Source organism: Malaclemys terrapin, chromosome 5 (assembly GCF_027887155.1).
Source record: "Malaclemys terrapin pileata isolate rMalTer1 chromosome 5, rMalTer1.hap1, whole genome shotgun sequence".
Classification (NCBI taxonomy): Eukaryota; Metazoa; Chordata; order Testudines; family Emydidae; genus Malaclemys; species Malaclemys terrapin.
In genome coordinates, this window is record NC_071509.1 from 120,508,906 (window position 1) to 120,530,754 (window position 21,849).

Genomic DNA, 21,849 nt, shown 5'->3' on the forward strand with positions numbered 1-21,849 from the left:
CTGCATAGAATAGCCTCTTCCTCAATCCTCTCTAGCCATGCCACTATTTTTCACATGCTTCTCTTGAAGCGCAGAGGGACTTTTTTGGTGGCTGTGACACAGGGGAAGACAAAACAGGCATCTTTCGTCTCCTCATGATTACGTGTTTGCTCCCCTCCCCGGTGTTTTGTGCACAGAGGGGAGCACAGGGCTCAGTCTATCCAGCGTATCAATCTTTCACAGAGGACTAGATAAATCAGTCAGAACAAAACATGTATTGAATACTGCCCTGCACCTAGTCCATCTGCACAGGACTACCCATCATCTTCTGGGATTGGAAACCAAAAAAGTCAGTAAAATGAACACTTGCCTAAAATCTTAAAATATCAATAAAAATGGTAAAATGGGACATGTACATGATGAGGGTTTGTTACCCAGAAAGCAGTAAGCTTACTATTTTGTACAATAGTGGGAGAAAAATAAATGGGCAAGATGTGTTCTCCTGTAGCATGCGGCATACAGGTTATTGCACAGAAAATCTGATTCCAGCAGGTCCTCATGCCCACCTTCCGCTCGAGGCAAAGCTGCGGGTGAATGAGAAGTTGACCTCAGAGTTTTTGTATTTTCCCCATGCTCCAAATGGTACTATGACAGCAGTGCTGTTATCTTCAGTACCATATTGTATAGCCTGAGAAAAGAAATAAATCATTAGAAGAGAGAAGTATCATTATGATAAATAGTACTTTATCTGTGAGACTGAAATGTTTTACAAAGGAAGGTGAGTATCCAGCCCTACAGATCCAAGAGACCCTGGGCCTCCAGAGAGCCTCGGTCTCCAGGACCTGTCTCCTCCCCGCTCCTGGCGGATTCATTGAAGCAATTCTGCCAGGGGCTCCCACCCCCCAGGTGTGGTGATGCCTGGAACCCCATGTGTCACCCCCAACTTTAGCCTGTGTTTGGAAAAAAACAAAAACCCCATTTCTTGAATACTCAATCCCATTTCAACTGGTGCCAATTTGCTGCCATAATATCATCTATGCACTGCAATGGATCTGTCAGTCTGAGCATATTCAGCATTACACAGGCTATTCCCTGCCAAGCTGCATTATCCCTGCATCATCAACAGAACACTAGTTCAGCCCAAAGCCAAACATTACCTGCTCAGTCACAACATGGGCTGCTTCAGGGGGATCGTGGCACTGGTTAATAAAGTCACATATCTCTTGACTGTTCACCATGAAGTTAATGCCATCTGTAGTAAGGACCAGGAAGCTATCGCTTGCATGATGCAACTGTAATTAGACAGCACAATATAAATCATCTTATAAATAAATCATTGCAGGGCAGAACAGTTCTACATTTTTTTTCCTTTGTTACAACAGACTTTTCCTGTTGTTGCTGCATGTTCCTCCGTTTTCTACATGGGTAATACCAACAGCACCAAAACTCTTAACTATGTCACCACATTGCTTTAAAGCCCTGGCACACGAAACAGTCAAGATAGCCATATTCCAAACATCATGAGTAAATCACTTGAGTGTGCTTCCAATGCTTGGTAAGAACCCTGTCCTGGGTTCAATAAATTGAGGCCCAAAGCCCAGCAGCTCAGTGTATTACCCAGTTACCAATGAACAACCTCAGTTATTACAGTTTTTAAGGCAAGAAAGGACCATTATGATAATCTCGTCTGGTCTCCTAATAGGGAAGTGTGCTCTGTCCTCACTCTGGAAACTGCCCTAAGAACACCATCTATATTGGTCCACCTCAAACATAACTCCCTCAGCTTCTGACTCTTACCACCTGGAGGTGAGGGAGGAGATACTGAGAAGATTAAATTTAGGTGAGGGTAGAAGGGTGGGAAGTGGAGGTTGGGGGAGGAGGAGGCAGAAACCGAGAAAGCCATGTTTAATTGATTTTGAGACGCTAACTCATTTTTCCTCATATGCTGAACAACTGTGGAGCCCCAATAAAATGTGTCACTTACACATCTCCTGTATTTCCCCCTAACAGGTGTGCAAAATACACACGTTTGCTATTTTTTAAAATGATTTAAATTCTGGACCAACCTGTGAAAATCAACATGCCAACCCCACTGCTGAGGTGACATTTTCCTTTTAGCATACAACTAGTTTCAACAAAACACAACACTATTTACAGTTAACAGATGGCTGTCATGTTTTATTCCCTCCCCCCGCCCCCACACACACATTAAACCATGCTATTTAAGTTCGACATTTATTCATGTCAACATTTATTACTGGGGCCAGATGCTGTTCAGTGTCCATCTGGAATGACCCCACTGACTACAGCATAAATGAGATCAGAACTTGGCCCACAGTCCGACTAAAGGTCCCAAAGGCATTCTGACTGCTAGACACACATGCTGTGCACATCGCAGGATCCAAATGCGCAGGTTCAATGTCCCCTATTAATCCGCTCTTACCTGAATCCTTTTAGTTTCTGGCTCTGCTGTTACTCCACTGCTTTTAAGGTCCAAATCTCCTATACTCCGTGTCATTGCAAGTCTACCATTCACATGGGGCTGCCCCAGACTGTTCCACGCTATAAAGCCACCACATTTCTTTATCCTGTCCAAAGCACAAAACAGAAGAAGGAAAATATGAAATAAAGGGTCAGACCAACTATAAAAGGTGTAAAATTCCTGCCAGTGTCTTTAGCTTGGATTATACCATGCAGAGGGATGGGGAAGGTATGGAGGCCCAACCCAGAGACATTCACAGAGTCAGACTTCTATTCTGAAGGACTTCCAGGAGGGGATATGATTTAGGAGACTGAGTACTGGACGGGAAACATAAGCATGAGTTCTAATTTTGGCTCTACCTCTGTGTCTTGGACAAGTCACTTAACCTTCCAGCCTCAGTTCTGCACCCATCTCTAGATAGAGAGGAATGTTGTGAGGATGAGTTCAAGATGTAAAGCGCTATGGGCCAGATCCCCAGACCCAGTAAATCTACCTAGTGCCACTGACTGCAGAGGAGCTGCACTGATTTACACTAGCTGGTCCTATTTATTTACTTTGATTCCCTTTTACCCAGAACAAAATTAGCCAAGAGTTTGAACAAGGCTGTCCCAAGTGATGTTATTAGCATAACGGAGCTGTACCTTTCCTTCTCGTCCTTCCTTTCTGGAGTATGATCAATGGTGAGTTTTAGGGCCTTTCCCTTTCGACACAACAGTGCACGACTGTCCCCAACACTGGCCACAACCAGTTCAATACCATCTCGCAGCAGGGCCACTGTGGCAGTGGTCCCAGCGTTCAGCAGGGTTGCTACAAACATCACATAAAAGAGAGAAGATTTAAGACTGTCCAACAGTGTTGCTGCATTTATAACAGAACAATGGTTTTAACGGTCAAAAACATGTGTGCTCTAAATTACTCAGTCACTAGATTGAAGTTTCAACTAAAGCTATGAAAATAATGGACAGTGGGGGGAAAAAACATGCATGGGAGGGGGGAGGTAAAGGTGTTCTGTGCAACATGGCTCCATGCAAAGATTGCAAACGTGATAAATAGGTGTCGGAGGGGGTGGGGGAGGGGGAAATGGCTGCTCTTTGGGTCTGTGGCAAGTATATTTTCTATTCCAGTACCTCAGCTTTAGATATTGGAATGTAGATGGGCAAGTCAGGATAAATCCCACTGCAGAGCTTTCCTCCTGTAGATGCAGGTGGGTAATTCATCAATGCTAATGAGAGTTGGGTGTATGCTTTGAAAGAAGAGACATTTTATATCTCCTTCCTAGCCCCAGGCCCTGTCAGAGTCATTATGATCTGATCATTTCCCTCCCCCTGCCAAGAAGCCAATATTGCAGCCAGTATTTTTCTAGCTGTGTAGGAGAAGACTCCCTTCTGAGCTCTTCAGTGCCACTCTATTTGTTGGAAAGGCCACTGACAAGAGACCAGATGTGCTCCAGACCTGATTCCGCCCTGCCTGGCACCCTGTGTAGTAATCCATACTGGTGCAAAGCAGCTGGGAATGCTACTAAATCTCAATCCACCAATTGCCTTGGTGGAGGCATTTTACACAGGTATAAATTAACTAAACAAAGTGCAGTGGAGTGCAAGACAGGTCCTCCACTGCCTTCCCCCCTTCCTCTATCCCTTGTGGGTTGAACAACATGCTCGGAGCTGGGGTTTTGTGTTTTTTTTATTAGAATGGATTAACTAATGCAGTTATATTTAGGGATTCTGGTTTCAAATACTCATTTGCTTTAACATCCTTGGGAAAAGTCATTTTGGTAGGTTAATATGAATTGTGACTGCACCAATTTGAGCACAAACCAGTTGTTTCATTAGCAATGAAGTAAATCCCCAAAGCTAAAAGAATTACTTGCCTTTTTTTAGAAGAGCAGTTCCCCCTTTATTGCTAGCGCACACAGTGTATGCAACTCTGACAGAAAGAGAGCTGCTTAACATGCTTCTGTGGTGAGCTACTGCAGAGGAAAGCATGGACAGGAAGAGGTGCAGCCTAGAATTTACAGCAGATGTGAATTCAGTTGAAAGCCCGGCTTGGGACCGGGCCATATTCTGGGTTTTTCTTTTCAACTGTTAGTTTTTAAAAACAGATTTTAAAAATTACAGCCGATATTTTGTTGGTTTAAGCTAGAAATCCAAATCCCCATTTATATTCCATACTTCCAAATGAGAAAGTAATAATAATTAAAGATCTTCCTGCAACTACACCTTTTCCTTAAAGGATATGGACTTCAGTCTTGTCCACACCTATTCACACTCTAACTGTGCATCTGGGGATTGACTGACTGGGGCCATCACAAGGAGCTGGCTAATCCATCTTTGTGAGACTCAGGGATTCCACCCTGCCAGGGCGATCCCCAGTTGCCCCATTAGGGCCCATACCGATTTCTTTAATTAATGCATTATGGGTCTGGTCCTGATGAATGCTAAGCACCTACTAACTCTCACTGTGGTCCATGAGAGTTGCAGATTTCAGCACATTCCATAGTCAGCTCGTATCATATTGACAGAGCATGAGTTTCAGACGCGTTGACCACTGGCAGCTCCAGTCATCATCCACTGGAACTGTGGGCGCTCAGCACCTCTGAAATAGTTAGACTTGTAACGTGCTTAGGAGGAATTTTTCATGTGGGGAAGGTTTAAAGATGCATTGAGCCTTGTTGTAGAGAAAGCAGTGTGAGTTGACAAATGAAAAAATAAAGCAAATCCATAAAACAGTCTAAACTAGCCCATCAGTACTATTAAAACAGGTATTATCACTGCACTGAAGTCTTCTGGTTCAACAAGTCTATCAACTATGTCCTCAAACAAAGTATCCATCATTATACGTCTCAACTAACTCCACTGTAATTTGTATCAGATCTTTGATTATTTTGGGGCCCAGATGCAGGAGGCAAAACCAGATTTTTCCAGCCACTAAGCTGGCTGTAGCTTTTAATTTTTTTAAATGAAGTGTCTGCATTTTATTTCCAACTTTAGAAGGACACACAAAAATTAGTGTGCTGCAGGCCCACTTTGAAACATGCTTGAAATATGCCATTAAAATTTAGCAGTGAAATCATATTTTAGCAAAGCCAGTAAAATACCTGTTTTAACCAGACAGTTAAAGCAAAGTGAAATGAAAAGCCTACATAAAACTACCTTTAATTCATGCTAAATATATTTTGTTTAGAAATTAAAAACTAATGAGTTGCCGCCACTAGCCTCTGATATCATTCCTTGCTTTTGGAACTGTAATGCCAAGTATCAAATGCTATATTCTAGAAGGCATAAAAGAGAATTATTGCATAAGTTATCAAATTCTCTTGCGACTCTTTAAATATTTGGGGATGTGCCTCAACTCTTTAAGGCACAGCAAACACACACATCCCAAATACTCTTGAGTATTTAAAAAAAAAAAAGTCAAATCAACCTTCAGTACCAATTCTAGGGATATTATTAAAGAGCCAGACATATGTATGGCAAAACTGTAGTACGTACCATAGTGACAGGCACCTTACAAATACCTATAGACCAAACAAAAGCTTAACATCATTGTTTGGAAATATAAGTGCCACTCATGCTCCCTTCGCTGGGCCTGATTCTGCTCTCAGCAAGACCACTCATGAAGGCAATACTCAATGTGAGTAAGGGAGGAAGAATCAGGCCCTTATTAAATTAAAGGGGGCTTCAGACTCATTTGGGTCACTAACACAGTTCCAAAATCTAGGAATTATGACTGTATCAAATTTCTAGTGCTTTATTACTATTGCTTCTAATATATTTGTTAGCACTTTAAAGATATGCTGCAACAGCACATACATTGGTTTTAACGTTTAAAAAAATAAAGTAAAAAGTTTTCACTGTTTCCTAATAATATGACTATAAAACTAAGATCTTTCAATAGGTTCTTAACACTCACTGGACAATTTTTACTGCATGTCATCTCAACTAATGTGACAAAGAGGATGTGGGAACCTTCCAGTAGTCCAGGCTAGGAACCGCCGGACTCCTTCACCTGGGACAAAATTAAGCAGATCTCTCTTTCCACTGAAGCCCAGCATATAGTGTCCAGGGCCTCCAGTTCTAGAGCTGCTGACCAGGTACAGACTCTGCCACAAATAACACGTACACAGAGGCAAATAGGAAATTCACCCAGGGATTTTGTTCAGACAAAACAAACCTGCAACACTGGGGAGGACAGAGTAAGAGCTGCAAAGCAAGGGGAAGTATTCACTTTGGGTTTGCTTGCTCTGCTTTTCACAAGTGGTGTGATAGACTAGGTAAGTCTTATGACAATGCAGAATGTCCAATCTGACCATGGCTCAATCTTGTCTAAAGACATACATGGTCTCAAATAGGTTCACTTTTCTCAATGATTTTCTCCCTGACGCTTTCTCTACAGCGGTGTGTCACCTCTGTTGTAGCTTCAGCCTAAACAAAAGCCACCAAGTATTTTTGTAACAGTATTGGATGATCAAACAAATCAATGGAAAATGCCCAGCCAGCTCATATTTGGCAAAGATAGTCGTTCTAAAGAGCATTTCAAATACAGTATATGGATCAACCTGTTTACACTCTTCATTTCTAAACAAAAAGGTTTCAAGAAACTGACTGCTAAAAATAAACAGCTTTATAGCCATTGGATATAGATTCATGGCTCGTCATGACCCATTGAACACTGAATGTGGATAAAAACTTAAGAAAATTATTTAGATCAAGAGTCTTCTAACTTGATTAGATAATAACCAAGTACCATTACCAAGACTCAAACTTTTTAGGTTGATGACTATATATATTTCAGCAGCTCTCTCTTTTCCTCAGTGTTGCAGGTTAACATATTAAAAAATAGTCATGTTTTTGAATGGTAACTTTAAAAAAAATTGATTCAGTATTTTATTCTCTTTATAGAAAAAGACCTTTACTATTTGCACAGCGTAGTAAGATTTCAAGAGTGCCCCAAACAACACACACAGATACATCAACTAACAACCAACCTTGTTCAGTAAAATGGCTATTCTAGATATGAATAGCCAGTGTGCAATGAGCACTGAAGTCAATGGAAAAATTCCTATTGTCTTCAATGTGTATTGGACTAGGCTTTCAATAAACTGAAGCAATAGCGGCACCTTACATGGCTGTCCTAGGCCAAGTCAGGAGAGTTGGTGGCAGTGTTTTCATCAAGAAACCTTGAACGTACAGCACTAGTCCTCTATAAGGTTGAGAATGTGCGAAAATGATCTATCATGAAGAGTCTTCCCTCACATGCTAAATCAGGGTCTCTCAGCTGGGGGCTCGGAGAGCTTCCCTTCAGGGCCAGCGGAATAGTCCAGGTGGGAGGATGCAAGGCAGAGAGAGGAGCTGTGGGGACACGGAAAGCTGCAGGACCCTGGATTTATCCCCAAAGCAACAAGGCCAGAAGAAAAAAGAAAAAAAGCCCCATCATTAGGAAAGTAACTGGTCCTGCTTCAGTTCTTCAAAAAGTTTGTGTTTATTCAGCTCTGGGCCACTGATATGGGGAGAAAAATGCAGCTTTTTAACATTTTAAGAAATACATGCTCGAGATATCTAGATCAGAAATGTAACAAACTTTGAAGTTGTACATGCTTGTAGGGAACATGGTCCTTGATCGAAATTAGTGGGAGAAGGAGATTGTTGCATTAATTGCACTTTGAATCTTGCGAAGATTTTGTCCTTTAAAATTTCAGTTCAGAGCAAAGAGGGACTGGACGTATCTGTGGATAGTAAGAACCTCCAGTTACAACAGTTAATGCTGGCATACATTTTTGAAAGAGATATTAAACCTTCAGGGTTTAAGCCAAACTCTGTTAGGGATTAGAGGGAGACCTAATTCGGAGGGCAGATTATCCTACATGTGCCGACTGCGAGGTTTCTATGCCTTTCTCTGAAAAAATCTGGTACTGCCCCAGTCAGAGACAGGATACTGGACTAGATGGACCACAGTCCAGTATGGCAAATCCTGTTTCCTAAAGAGCCCATAAAACCCATCAGTCTATGTGCTGCACAGAAGAGACAGCACTGTAGTGTTGAATGTGTAGCTTTTTTTACATTGGAAACTTGATGTAAGCGTTACTTTATATTTATTTTTTAAAAATATTTTAGTACCGGAAGGACTGATTTCAAAAAATAAGGACCACGTTCCTAGAAGAATGCACAGATTGTAAGATCTGTTCAATTTCTGCCATAATTAAGTAGATCGTCTTTTTAAACAACAACTTAAAAAACTCCATCTTCCCCAGATTATCTACTGTTTTAGTGACAGATTTTCCCAGTGAGGCCCAGATCCTGCAAACATTCATATATATATATATATATATAATTTTAAGTGTGTGTAGTTCCATTGACTAGTTTGTAGGTGTTAGCAGTATCAAGGCCTCCATCATCCTAAAAATCCACTGTACTTTAAAAAAAAAAAAAAAAAAAAAAAATCAGAAGTACAGACCACCAGCCCAAAAAATCAACAGATGGAGTCACCTATCAGAAACATTTAATTGAACTATTGTCTTCAAATACCCAGGATGAGGCAGAATTTAAATATGAAGACCTGGCTTGGGTGCCATCACACATGTCTTGAGCAGCCAGTATTCCAGGAACATTGTTTCCAAGAGACTTTGGTGACACTCTTGACTCTATCACATCTAGAATAGCCAAAAATAATCTGTAGCTTTGCTAACCAACTGTCCCGACAGTGTAGAGTTAAGTTTCTGATGAGGATACATGCAAAACAGTTCAATTTTATTTAATGTTTCAAACAAAAACAGTCTCAAAAATATTTACAGTTTTCAACACCACACATGCAAACAGTTAATTACATTAATAAACTGGTATCTGTCTATGTCTTTACATCCCATTACTACACTCCTTTGTGGCCTGATTTCAGGGACTGCTCAGCACCTGGCAAAGAGTGCTGAGGGCCTTCAGCTCCTACTAGCTTCTACAACAACTTGAGGGCAATCAATACCTCAAAGGAGGTACTCAGCACCCTGCAGAATGAGGCCCTTTCACATCTGGATACCACTTCCTGATGACTGTCTTTACAGAGGGGTTCCATGTCCACTGAGAGTAGGACAAGAAGCAATAGACTTAATCTGCAGCAAAGGAGATTTAGGTTAGATATTAGGAAAAACCTTCTAACTATAAGGGTGGTTAAAGCTCTGGAATCGGCTTCCAAGAGAGGTTGTGGAATCCCCATTATTGGAGGTTTTTTAAGAACAGGTTTGACAAACACCTGTCAGAGATGGTCTAGATTAACTTGGTTCTGCCTCAGCACAGGGGCCTGGAGTTTATAACCTGCTAAACTCCAGCCCTGTATTTTAATGATTCTGTGAAATTACTCATGAAAACTAACATACCTCTGCTTAATTTTCATATATTCTTGAGCTGCATTAGTGAAAAGATTTTACCCAGTGTCTCGGAACTGCATTTGTTTAGCTGTTCTCAAAGTTTACCAGCATTAGCATTAGGTTCCTAATAAGTTAATGGGGGCATTTTCAGAGAAGTGCCTGGTTGGTTAGCCATGCTGCTCCTGTTAAAGATGGTGAAAATTGTGAAGTAAAATCCCAGACAGCATTTTGAAAGCCCACCCTTACTGCACAGCTTGTCAATTAGAGAGTCTCTTTAGCTAATTCAGTAAGGCTCAAGTACTAAATGTTGTAATTATTTTCAGCATAACAAAATCATATTTTAAGTACCAATGTTTTCTTTCATTACACGATCTTTCTCCTCATGGAGCTGCTGTGAACACAAACTTCCATTGAAATGGGTCACTCTAAACAAGCTCTTTTAGGAACAGAGTTTGACAAATAAAACAAGGGGCCTTCAAGATAAGCCATTCCTACGGAAGCACTTTAGATCATTCAGGTGGGTGTGAGGCAGACTCAATATTACTGCTGCATTTCAGACCCCCTCAGTAAAAACTCTAACTTCACAATTAAAATATGCGACTTAATTCTTCATCTCACTCCCCAAAATCAGGTTCAAATAATCAGAGGTTACTAAAACGGTAATGCCAATTATTTTGTATTGCTTCTTCAGTCAGGTTAAAAATCACTTTTAAATCAGTAAATACCACCATAGCTTATTAACATTGTTTTTTAAATGGGTCTCTGTTTATCCATTCATGCTGTTTACTTTTTGTACTTCAGTTTGAACAAAAACTGGGTCAGTCTGTTTCACTTTCCAGTTTTCACACACTAGACAACACAGCAACATTTGGCTTGCAAACAGCAAAGGGGAATATTTAAATCCAAGCCAAAAGCGTGTGCTGGCATTTTTTAATGTCAATGCGCTCAGCAGTGCAACTAGGGTGATCAGATGTCCTGATTATATAGGGACAGTCCCAATTTTGGAGTCTTTTTCCTATATAGGCTCCTATTACCCCTCCACTCCCCTGTCCCAATTTTTCACACTTGCTGTCTGGTCACCCTAAGTGCAACATGGCTGTAAAATGGGCTTAGCCAACCCACAAGAGTAATACCCCACTGTCACACAGCCCTCTGGTGACACCCACTTCTCAGGGCCAATTTCCCTGTGCTCCTGCAAGCTCCAGATGTTCTAACAGCCCCTTGGGCCACTGGCAATCAACATAAACAGTATCATCACACAGCCAGCCCAGGGTTAGGGGAATACCAAAATTGCTTAATGCCACCTTCATACACAAGTTGACCTGAGGCATGCAGCAGGCTCCTTGACCATAGCTGAAGATCTGGGATATACTTTTCCTTACTGACTATGTCCCTTTCTCTTTGTCAAACGTAGCTACATTATTTATTTGTATAGAGTTGCATCTATCATATTAATCTCTCTGAACCTAGTTTGTTACTTAACTGCAGCAGCATAGCCAAGAGGGAACATTGAGGCCTGGTCCCCACTAACCCCCCACTTCGGACTAAGGTACGCAAATTCAGCTACGTTAATAACGTAGCTGAATTCGAAGTACCTTAGTCCGAACTTACCGCGGATCCAGACACGGCAGGGAGGTTCCCCCGTCGATGCCGCGTACTCCTCTCACCGAGCTGGAGTACCAGCGTCGACGGCGAGCACTTCCGGGATCGATCCCAGGACATCGATTGCCTGCCGCCGGACCCTCCGGTAAGTGTAGACGTACCCTTAGACACTATTTCTTCTAAAATCTACAGAATTAACAGCATTTTTTTTTAAATTGGTGACTGAGTGAATTTCTCATCATAGAGTGTTTAAATATATATCAAATATGAACCATTGTAGCATATAGCACATTTGGTAAATAAGCTACTTGACAGTATCCCTTTAGGATACAAGCTCAGTGGAATGTTTGGCAGAAGTTCAGCCTCAGATCCACTCCCCAAATAAATTTCAGAGAGGATTTTCATATCATTTCATTTTAAAGTGCTCAAGCGTGATTGACGCCGGTTGTTTCATTTGCAAGAAATGCTCAAAGCAAATCCTTGTTAAATAAAATTGCTTTCAATATCAAACATATTTTATTAATAAAAAACATCGCAGCTATTTCTAAAACCATTTCCCCCACTGCTGCAAAGTAGATTACAGTCGTTCTACCTACCATCCACAGATAAGTGAGCATGCCTCGCAAACGCGTTGTCTATTTCTAGAAAAGCTTTGGTCAACACGGTTTCCAAATTCTTCTCCTGAGAAAGGAATTCTCTGGAAACAAAACAAAGACAGGTTCAACTTCTTCCACAAAGATACCTCTCCATCTACAGCAGTTTCCACAGGCTTGTCTTCACACTACAAAAGTTGAATCACGCTATATCATCCTTTTGGGGTAACAGGAAGCCATTAGCATTCTTCCCTGACCTTCAGGGTTGCAGTTGCTTTTTAATGGTTGCATAATTCTGGTTTATATAGAAAGTATGCAGCCTTCGTTTAAGCCACTTTAATTATGCAAATGGAGTGGTGCAAGTGGTACACATTGCAACCTGTAACTCTCACATGCTCTTGGCAGGCCCAATCCTGGACGATGCTGAGCACCTTCAATTCCCCAGTGAATTCAATGGATTTGACTAGATGGGAGGGTGGGATTTTACCCACCAGCCCCACAGTGCAGAGGATCCACGTAAGGACTAAGACCACTTAAGCCTTGAGTTGTCCCTTTGCACAGGGGAAGTTTCACGGAGGCGAATAGAGGAGGGAAGCACTACCTACCCTCTGTTAATTGCTAGGAGTGCCCACAGGACCTGACTTTTCTATACTTCCGAAGGGTAAAGAACGAATTGCTCATCATGGCAGCGTCCAATCTCTGACACTGTTCCGGCACCAGGGAATCCTTCGACTCCAGAAACAAGAGGCGAACAGTGAGACAGAAGTGCCACCAAGTTGTATATTTCAATGATCAAAATTACTCTATGTGATGGTGGGCAACTCACTTTGTCTCTCTCTGCTGCAGTCCCCTCGCTCTAAACTAGGGATAATCATATTTACCTTCTCCTGCTCTCTGTGTCTTGTCCATTTGAACTGTAAGCTCTTCAGGGCAGGGACTGTGTCTTACTACACCTCTACCCCAATATAACGCGACCCGATATAACATGAATTCAAATATAACGCGGTAAAGCAGTGCTCTGGGGGGGCGGGGCTGCGCACTCCGGAGGATCAAAGCAAGTTCGATATAACGCGGTTTCACCTATAACGCGGTAAGATTTTTTGGCTCCTGAGAACAGCATTATATCGGGGTAGAGGTGTATGTATTCGTACAGCGCCTTGGACAAGGGAGCCCCAAGCTAGTAGGCATTAGTAGTAATGCAAATAATAAAACAAATGCCAGGCATCAGACCCTTGCTTACGTACTGAATGTACTTTTCCATGTACTTAGCACAGAAATCAGCTGCTGCAGCCCCGCCATGCCCATCATACACTGCAAAATACAGGACATCATCTGTCAGGTGAGCGTAATCAAACCGGTCCTCATTTTCCTTCCGCTTTCCAATCTGGCTTGCGCAGCCCACCTTGGCCAGACTGATTTTGGGAATCGGCTTCCCATACTTTATGCTGGGTGGGAGGAGTATGGGCTCATCAATGCGATTGTCCCAGATACCAAAAGCATCCCATGTGGCTGGACGCCCACTGCCGTCTGGATCGAAGCGGGAAGCCCGGCGTTCTGTGGTGGAGCTCTGGCACACGGCAGTCAAGCGTTTGTCGTCTGCCAAGAGGCGGGAGGTCAGCAGCGCTCGCCTTCTCACTTGATACCCTCCATTTCTAACCAAATTAATTAAAGCAGCTGTTGACATAACTTGATTCCACAGAGCTTTGCAGTGAATGAAAGATCAATATACAGCTTCCGGAATGTCTTCAAGGACAATGAGAGAACTGGTCAGGAAACAAGAAATGCAGAAAGGGGAAATTCAAGTTATACCACCCAAGAAACATTTTCACCATCGGAGATTGTTAATTGTGGATTGCATTGCCCAGAAGCAGCTGGAAAGGTCCATCTGCAGGAATCACGGAGAAATAATCTTACTCAGACTAGCCCACAGGTGGGGTTTAAATCAGCGGCGGCTCCAGGCACCAGCACTCCAAGCGCGTGCCTGGGGTGGCAAGCCGCGGGGGGCGCTCTGCCGGTCCCTGAAAGGGCGGCAGTCAGGATGCCTTCAGCGGCATGCCTGCGGGAGGTCTGCCGGTCCCGCGGATTCGGCGGCGGGTACACAGAAGCCGCAGGACTGGCGGACCTCCCGCAGGCATGCTGCCGAAGCCGCGGGACCTCCCGCAGGCATGCTGCCAAAGGCAGCCTGCCTGCCGTGCTTAATGCAGCAAAAAAGCTAGAGCTGCCCCGGTTTAAATATATAGTATTGCAAATAGACCAAAACAAGGCACTGGATGATGCATTTCTACTGATCATTTGGCTGCTGACCACCAACTGTAATAAAATGAACATTAGTGGCAAGGACTTTATTACTTGGTTGCTCAGAGAAAACCACCACAACTCACATGGTAACGTGATGAGTGAGCATTTTATAAATTACCTTAATCATGCAACTGCTGAAAAGCTTGCATTGTTGCTCTATAGGGAAGTAAAGAATATCAGACTAAAATGACACAAAATAAAAATATACAGAGTTCCACTTTTTTATCTAGTTGCCAGCACATGAAATTTGCCAGAACTGGGCATCATGTACTTTTTTCAGGGCCTGATCAATATTTTCCAGTACAGATCAATGAATTGAATCATAACTCTCCCTCTTCTTCTGGGAACGACAGTTGTTTTGTATTAATTCATTTAAGAATCCTCTTTAAAGTGTTTCTATGAACTCACACACACTCTTTCCATAGATAACTTTGCCCAAGTACACTCTTTATAATTTTCCCCTCTGGAGCTCTGTGCTACTTGACGTTTAAATTAGATTCCTCGAACAACACAAAGAAAGTTCCCACTTGTTTTCATATATCTGTTGGGGCCCAGACCACTTCCCAAATCAAACAGAACAGTCATTATCTCAGAATAAATAAAATAATAAATAAAATACCCCTAATGATGATTCTGAGAGATAATAAAATGAATGAAAATTGGACAGCTAAAATATATCTGTTACCCATAACACTTTATTTAACTTATATGTTAACATAAAGGGATTAAAAACAGACAGGCTCCATGTAGATTCCATTGAACAATACTGCAAGCTGCCTTGACATAATCAAGGAACAAGGAACAGAGTTACATTACAGATACTGTATATTTGGCCTGTTGACAACAGTGTGCTGTAATATCACTAATTATAGGTATAGTATAATCACGCTTTTATCTGCAGCATTTGGAATACTTCTGTATAAGGAGATGTGCAAAGTTATTTTAAAAAAACCTCTGCTTGCCAAACCTACAGTCATAGGAAATTCTATAAGCAGTCATTTTGTTGGCAATAGCTGTACGGTGTGCTTTCTGGTGGTGCACGTTAAACTTGTTCACAGCTCAAAGAAATGAAGGCTGGACAGGAAACCTCCCTTGCTGTGCTTAGCTTATCTTGAATACAATTCTTGGTTGATGAAAGGAATGTTTACTCTTACCATTTGTATAAGTAAGTGATGAAAGTCAAACATGCTGTGAAGTAATTTGTAATAAGCCAATTTAGAGTTGCATCATGGATGATTTTGGCCTAAAGTGTAAAAATGGTTAAGATTGTCATTTCAATGGGTAGCTAGATTAGAGATTGTAAAGAATATAGATATGTCAGTATTTTAAAGCCAGATGTCCAAATATCTGAAGTTTATTATTCCTCTCCATATAACCCTATACCATCCCATCCTTTCTGTAATATCCTGGGTCACATAGATGGACTATTACTTTCCATTTGTCACCTTCACTCACCTTTTCAGTATGTTAACATCCTTTTGTATAGCCTGACAAAACTGAAATACAGGAGTGGCTTTGGGATTCACTTCCAAGTGTGGATTTGATGCAAGAGGAACATAAGTGTTCGCTATACTTAGAGCTCAGAATACTGCAGCACTATTCTAATGCTCAAGTAACCATTTAACATTCATTTTCCACCAAATTCATCTCTCAAAAGCTAATCCGCCTCCAGACTTGTATAAAAAAACCTGACAACTGGGGGGATAAACAAAAGATACAGGACCTCAAGCTTTATTCTCCCACAGCATATGACTGCAGTGTCACTGTTTAGAAGACATGTTTGTTTGTATGTAAAAATACAGCAAGGTTGTTTGGCAATACATCACTGCTGGGCAAAAACAAGGTGGTGGGACAAAATAAGGTATTCTTCATGTATCTAAAGTGAAAGCCCACCTCGGATTGCTATAGATGGTAGCCACTCTTTTTAAGTGGAACTCTACAGTGATCAGGTAAATTGTACACATTTGGGTTTATGAAAGTAGTTACCGAATGTAATCTTACGAACATACTATCAAACAAAAATTCCACAATAGGTCTAGCTGTACAAAGCCCTTTTCACATGATGACTATTATTCTTGGAATAGTGGAATTTTTCAGATTGCTACCCAAAAAAATGTGGTGGCGAGAGTGTATGTCTGTATATACGTCTGCCGTCCCCAAAGGGTTACGCCATTGCACAAATATATATGTACAAAGAAGATAAGTGACCTTGCTCTGAGTGTTTGCCAACAGCCACAACAGTGATCAAGACTAACTAGCAACCAAAAGGAAATTGTTGTATATTTAATATTTATAAGGGAGGAATAAAATATCGTGTGAAAAAAATCTGCATTTTCCTAAACCAAAAAAGAAAAAAGAAAAAAAAAAAAAAAGGAGCATAGACTATTACCTTCTTATCCTCCTGCTTATACAATAAATAACAGGCACAGATTAATTTAAGAAGCTTTACATTTTTACAAAGAAAGAAATAATTGACCAACTTGAATATACATTTCTAGCCTATTTCACACATACAAATAATCTGCAATTATTTTAGAGTGGTTTTGAGCATTTCAACAAAGCTATTGGTTACACCAGAACAAGTATTTTTAAGCCCTCCATACAGCCTTGATCTTCCAAGTGAGAATGCCCGTGCTTAAGTTTAAGCACACAAAGAGTCCAATTAGTCAATGGAACTACTCACATACTCAAAGTTAAGCAGATGCACACGTGTTTGCAGGATCAGAGCCTTAGTTTTGAGCGGTATCTTCCCCATGGAACAATCAAACCGAGAACTAGGTCATGCCCTAAAGACCCTTCACATGCAGCTCTCTCATCCTATGGAGAAAGGGGAAGGATAGCTGTCATTGCAGCAGTCTTCCCCCCCTTTGTCCCCACAGGTCCCATGGAGCGCTCTCTACATTGGTAAATGAAGATGGAGAGTGACCAGGAGTGGGAGCAGACACAACTGCGCCCCCACCATCTCTGTGGAGTTCCATAGGTAGTTAGTAGAGCCAGTGGGGTGGCCTTATCTTTGCCACTGAGCCCCCAGTGCAGTGAGGGAACCAACCTCCCCCTCTTTAAGGACAGCCCTGGGGAAGCTGATGTGTCCCTGACAGGAGAGCACCACTGGAGACTCAATGTGAGCGAGGAGGGGTGGCTAGGAGGCCAGAGCTGGTGTGGAAGCATGCAAATGGCTCCAACTCCTCTGGATCATGGTCCGTTCATAGAGAGGACAGCCCACAAGTCCCCAGTGAAACAAGGTAGGGGAAACTCTGCCAGGTTCTCTTCCTCCCCCTTATTCTCTCTCAGGTTTACAGTGGGAGGGGGTTATTTGGACCTCATTTATTCTGGCAGGGAGGGATGGCGCAGCCCAACACTGGGGTAGAGAGAGGAGCTCTTGCCTCTCTGGTAAGGTCTAGGACGAAGGTTCCTCAAAGAACTTCTTGCTTGAGCTCCCAACATAGACTCATAGATTCCAAGTCCAACCTGCCCTCTTGTACAACACAGGCCATAGAACTTCCCCAAAATAATTCCTAGAACAGATCTTTTAGAAAAGCCTCTGATCTTGATTTAAACATTGCCATGATAAAGAATCCACCACGATCTCCAGTAAATTGGGGGAAGGGAGGTTCTCAATGCAATACCTCTTTGAGGAATTGCAACATGCTCCCCTTACACAGCTCTGCCTCCTTTCATGTCTTTCGGGTGTGTGGGGCTCTTCTCACCCCACAGAGCAGCAGGGCGTCAACTGGGTCCACAGAAAGAGGAAAGGAGAAAACTAAAGCCTTGTCTACATTACAGGGGAAATTCGATTTAAGCTACGCAATTTGAGTTACATGAATAGCATACCTCAAATCGATGTAGCTTAGACCTACTTACCACCTGGTCCACACTATGCGGCGCTCTCCCTTCGACTCCCCCTACTCTTCTCAATCCGGTGGAGTACAGGAGTCGACAGGAGAGCAATCTGCAGTCGATTTAGCATTGATCGCTGCTCATCGATCCCCCGATAAGTGTAGACGAGTCCTAAGAGGCAGCAAAGAGGTGGGAAGAGAAGCAAGACGGAAGGAAGAAGAGGGGGAAGGGAATGGATAAGAAAGAACAAAAGGGATAATACAAAACAAGAATGCTGCTATGGCCTGTAAGACTCGCAATAAGAGCCAGTTTGTCTGGTGACAATAAAGGTTAGGCTGAATAAAGAGAGAACAAAACAGAACAGACTAGAATAGAAAATAGAAGGGAGAGAATAAAAAGGAAACAAAAACGGGCAAGAAAACAATAGAGAAGAGGCCCACTACAGCATATAGGTTAGTAAAAGGATGTTCTCTTCAGCTGTATTTCTGGGGAATTAATCTAGAGGATAAAAGGTTATTGGCAGACTGTTGCCACTGCTGAGACTGGAATCAAGTAGCTGCTTTTGCTGCAGGCATTTAAACAGGTTAACAGGGCACACAGCAAGCAAGTATTTTTAGAAGTTGCTTGCTACAGTGCCAGGCAGACTGTTTTCCAGAATTTCAAGTGCTGATTTATGTTATCGGAACCCAAGTTCCTAACTTTGATTCTCAGATGCTTGTGCTTCTAAACCTGATGTTTCTCAGGGTAGCTTAAATGAAACATGAAACACCTTCTTTAAACAATGCCTTTTATTAACTCAAATCTATATTTTTATACCCTTCAGACTGAACAGCTGTGGGGGTTTTTTGTATTTAAATGCTACAGTGGAAATGCACGTCCTGAGTCTAAATCCTTTTACAATTCTGAGAAATGGATCCTGGATTACAACTGAGCTGCTCCTGAAAAAAGAGATGTTCCGTTGCATGAGTCAACAGTGAGGCTATGCCACACTCCAAGAGAACCGTGATTACCGAGGGAGACAGCATAAGTGATCCTATAAAGTTGGAGAGCTATGAGAATTACAGCAATAAAAATAACTGTTCTTCCTACAATGCAGCATGCTTATCTGCAAGGAAGGAGACAAATGAGAGAAAAGCACGTTTCATTTCCCTTTCCCCTACTAATACAAACCCAGAAGAGTCAAAAACTATTTTTTTTTAAATGTCCAAATTTCCCCTTTTTGGTGCCCTTACTGAGACCTTTTTGCACGATGTGGATATTTGACTCTTTCCTACAGTAGACCTTTTGCCAAGTGTCTAATCTAGGGGCAGATACACAGGGCAGCAGCCAAGTTCTTCTGGCACAGAAACTATGTAGGTTACAAACCAGCATTTACAATCTACTTTCACTGACTCAATAGTGCATCCTCCTTAGCCCCCAGCAAAGAGGTAATGGTGATTTAAGCCAAATATTCTTCTTATATTTCAGCATCAATGCCAAGGGGCGGTGAGTTGACTTTATGCTAGGGCTGGTCCATTATCAAAACTGTTTTCCAAATCTTCAATTGCACTGACTGGAGAATGGTATAGCTATGGGGGTAGGGGGGGGCACAGACAGTTGTGATTGATAGTGCAAACCATAAACAAACAGGGCGGGTGGGAATCCGATCCTGGGGGCTGGATAGTGGATTGATTTTTTTTAGAGCCGGGGGCTGTGAGTAGGGGAGGCTTACTTTGGTTACCCGCTGTACGCTGGAAGATGGCAAACGCGCAAGCCCCAACGACAAGACTCTCAAGGGACGAGCTGGCAGCTGCAAGGCCTGTGCTCACATTGGAGCGGACCCACCCCCAGCCCAGCTGCCTTGCTGCAGGGAGGCGGGAACCCCATCCTGCTATTTCTCCGCCTCCCCATCCCCAGGGATCAGCACAGCAGCGGCGAGATATAAGGAACCGCCCCTCCCCTCCGAATTTAGAACTCCCCGGGCCGAGTTCTAGAACCCACTGGGTTTTACACCGCGCCGCCGCCTCTCTGCTGGTACTGCAGGGCAGCGCCATTTGTGTCCGACCGCAGCCACCGAGGTAATGAATGGACCCGTCACCCGGCCTTTCTTTCCCATCCCCCGCACTCCCAAGCGATCGGCTCCCAGAACAGCAACCCTCCGCGGCACGGTGCCTCCAACACCCCCATGCACCGACCAGGGCGGGCACAGCTGGGAAAGCGTCGCCCGAGAAAACGAGGGCCAGACACTCCGCACGGCGTGCGCGACGCGCAGTCCCTGCCGCAACAAGATGCTATTTAGCGTTTCCCCAGGCCACAGAGAAGGCGCGGGGTGGAGGGAGAGGGGAATTCGACGATTTATTTTTAAGCCGACAAAAAGTAGTTAAAGATCGACCGCGATCGGTCTGCCTCACTGACCGGGGGGAGATGCAGCTACATGCATTTAGTGCCCGCAATCCATGCCGTGCTCAGAGGCAGAGATCCTGTTACCACCCGCATTTCGAGGTGCAAGTCTAATGCAATGGCAGTCGGAGGCGCTTTTTCTTTCTCCGAAGCCAACAAAAACGTAGCTCGAACGAGCAGAGCCCATCCCGAACCAAGGCAGAATGGGCGGGGTAGGCGTGGCAGGACGAAGAGGAAGAGACAGCGAGAAATTAGAGAAACTGGGCGGTTCAGAGGCAGGATTGGGGGATAATTTCTGCCCCTCTCTTACCTGGCTGAGCCCGCTTTAAGGAAAAGCGTGCAAAAGCTGTTTCGCTCTTTCTTTTCAATGCACCGAACGAAGCTGGGCTTTTCCCAGCGAGCCACCCGGACCGACTGATCCTCCTTCCGCAGCCGTCCGGGAGAAATTCTCGAAATGTTTTGCGGCAATTGCCTAAGTAAAGGAGGAAACCTGACTCCCCGTCACGCTGGCAGCTCCCTTACCCAATAGTTCCACAGATGGGGCTGGGCATGCTCCCGCCCCCTCTCTGCAAGGGCCAATGGCACCTGCGAAACCGAACGAGCCTCCTTCGGCTCCCTTCCCTCTCCCTGTGCCTGGGCCCCATTCTGCTCTCGCTGACCGCAGTGAGATTCCTTCCTGTTCCTGCCACATTTCAATGGAGTTACTCCTGATTTACACCCGGGGGGGGGGAGGGGAGGAGAATCAGGCCAAGTCCCTAACCTGCATGGCAATGAAGTGAGTGACAGTAATGGAGAGCAGATTTTCTCCCCACCCCCTGTTGGTCCCAATGGGAGTGGGAAGGGTTAGGTGTAAGGCTGTGGGATGTGCCTGGATCTTTATGAAACGAGAGGAGACCAGTGGAAGATTAAATTCTCCTTTGCTTAGTGGCTAAAAGTCAGAGATCTGGCTGGGCAAACTGCATCCAGCATACTCTGAGCTGCAGAGAGCCAAAGAAGAGTGCAAATAGCAGTTCAGGATGTAGACAGGAAATATTTTGCATCTCGGTTATTTATTGTTGTGGAGAATAAATAATTCACCCTGCTTGCAAAATCAAATTATTTGTTTGTCTCTGGGCTCTCTTGGAAAAAGATTTGTTATCAGAGTTACCTCTGACCTTGGATCACGTCACCCAAATGACTGGTTTGAATCTCATCTGTAATGTGACAGAATCAGGTACACAAAGTTTCCAATACATCTTGCTGACGGCAACAACACCATGTCCCCACGTGTGATGTGTGACGGGGGGGAAAAACAAATGTTTCCCTGCCAAAAGTTGATGATGGGA

The 21,849-nt window shown here is 43.3% G+C and overlaps 1 protein-coding gene across 2 annotated transcripts; it reads right to left on the reverse strand.

Annotated features, from left to right (window-relative positions):
* Window positions 1-235: 235 nt before the first annotated feature.
* Window positions 236-21,528, reverse strand: PPM1K (protein phosphatase, Mg2+/Mn2+ dependent 1K). 2 transcript variants are annotated; one of them, XM_054029127.1, is made up of 7 exons: window positions 20,835-21,528; window positions 13,255-13,773; window positions 12,014-12,114; window positions 3,103-3,268; window positions 2,423-2,567; window positions 1,137-1,271; window positions 236-667 (listed from the first exon to the last, which is right to left on the reverse strand). In XM_054029127.1, the coding sequence occupies exons 2-7, from the start codon at window positions 13,692-13,694 to the stop codon at window positions 536-538; spliced, it is 1,119 nt and encodes a 372-aa protein (XP_053885102.1). In that variant the 5' UTR covers window positions 13,695-13,773; window positions 20,835-21,528; the 3' UTR covers window positions 236-535. The 2 variants fall into 2 exon arrangements, with proteins under 2 accessions (XP_053885102.1, XP_053885103.1); XM_054029128.1 differs by lacking the exon at window positions 20,835-21,528 and adding an exon at window positions 20,540-20,810.
* Window positions 21,529-21,849: the final 321 nt, after the last annotated feature.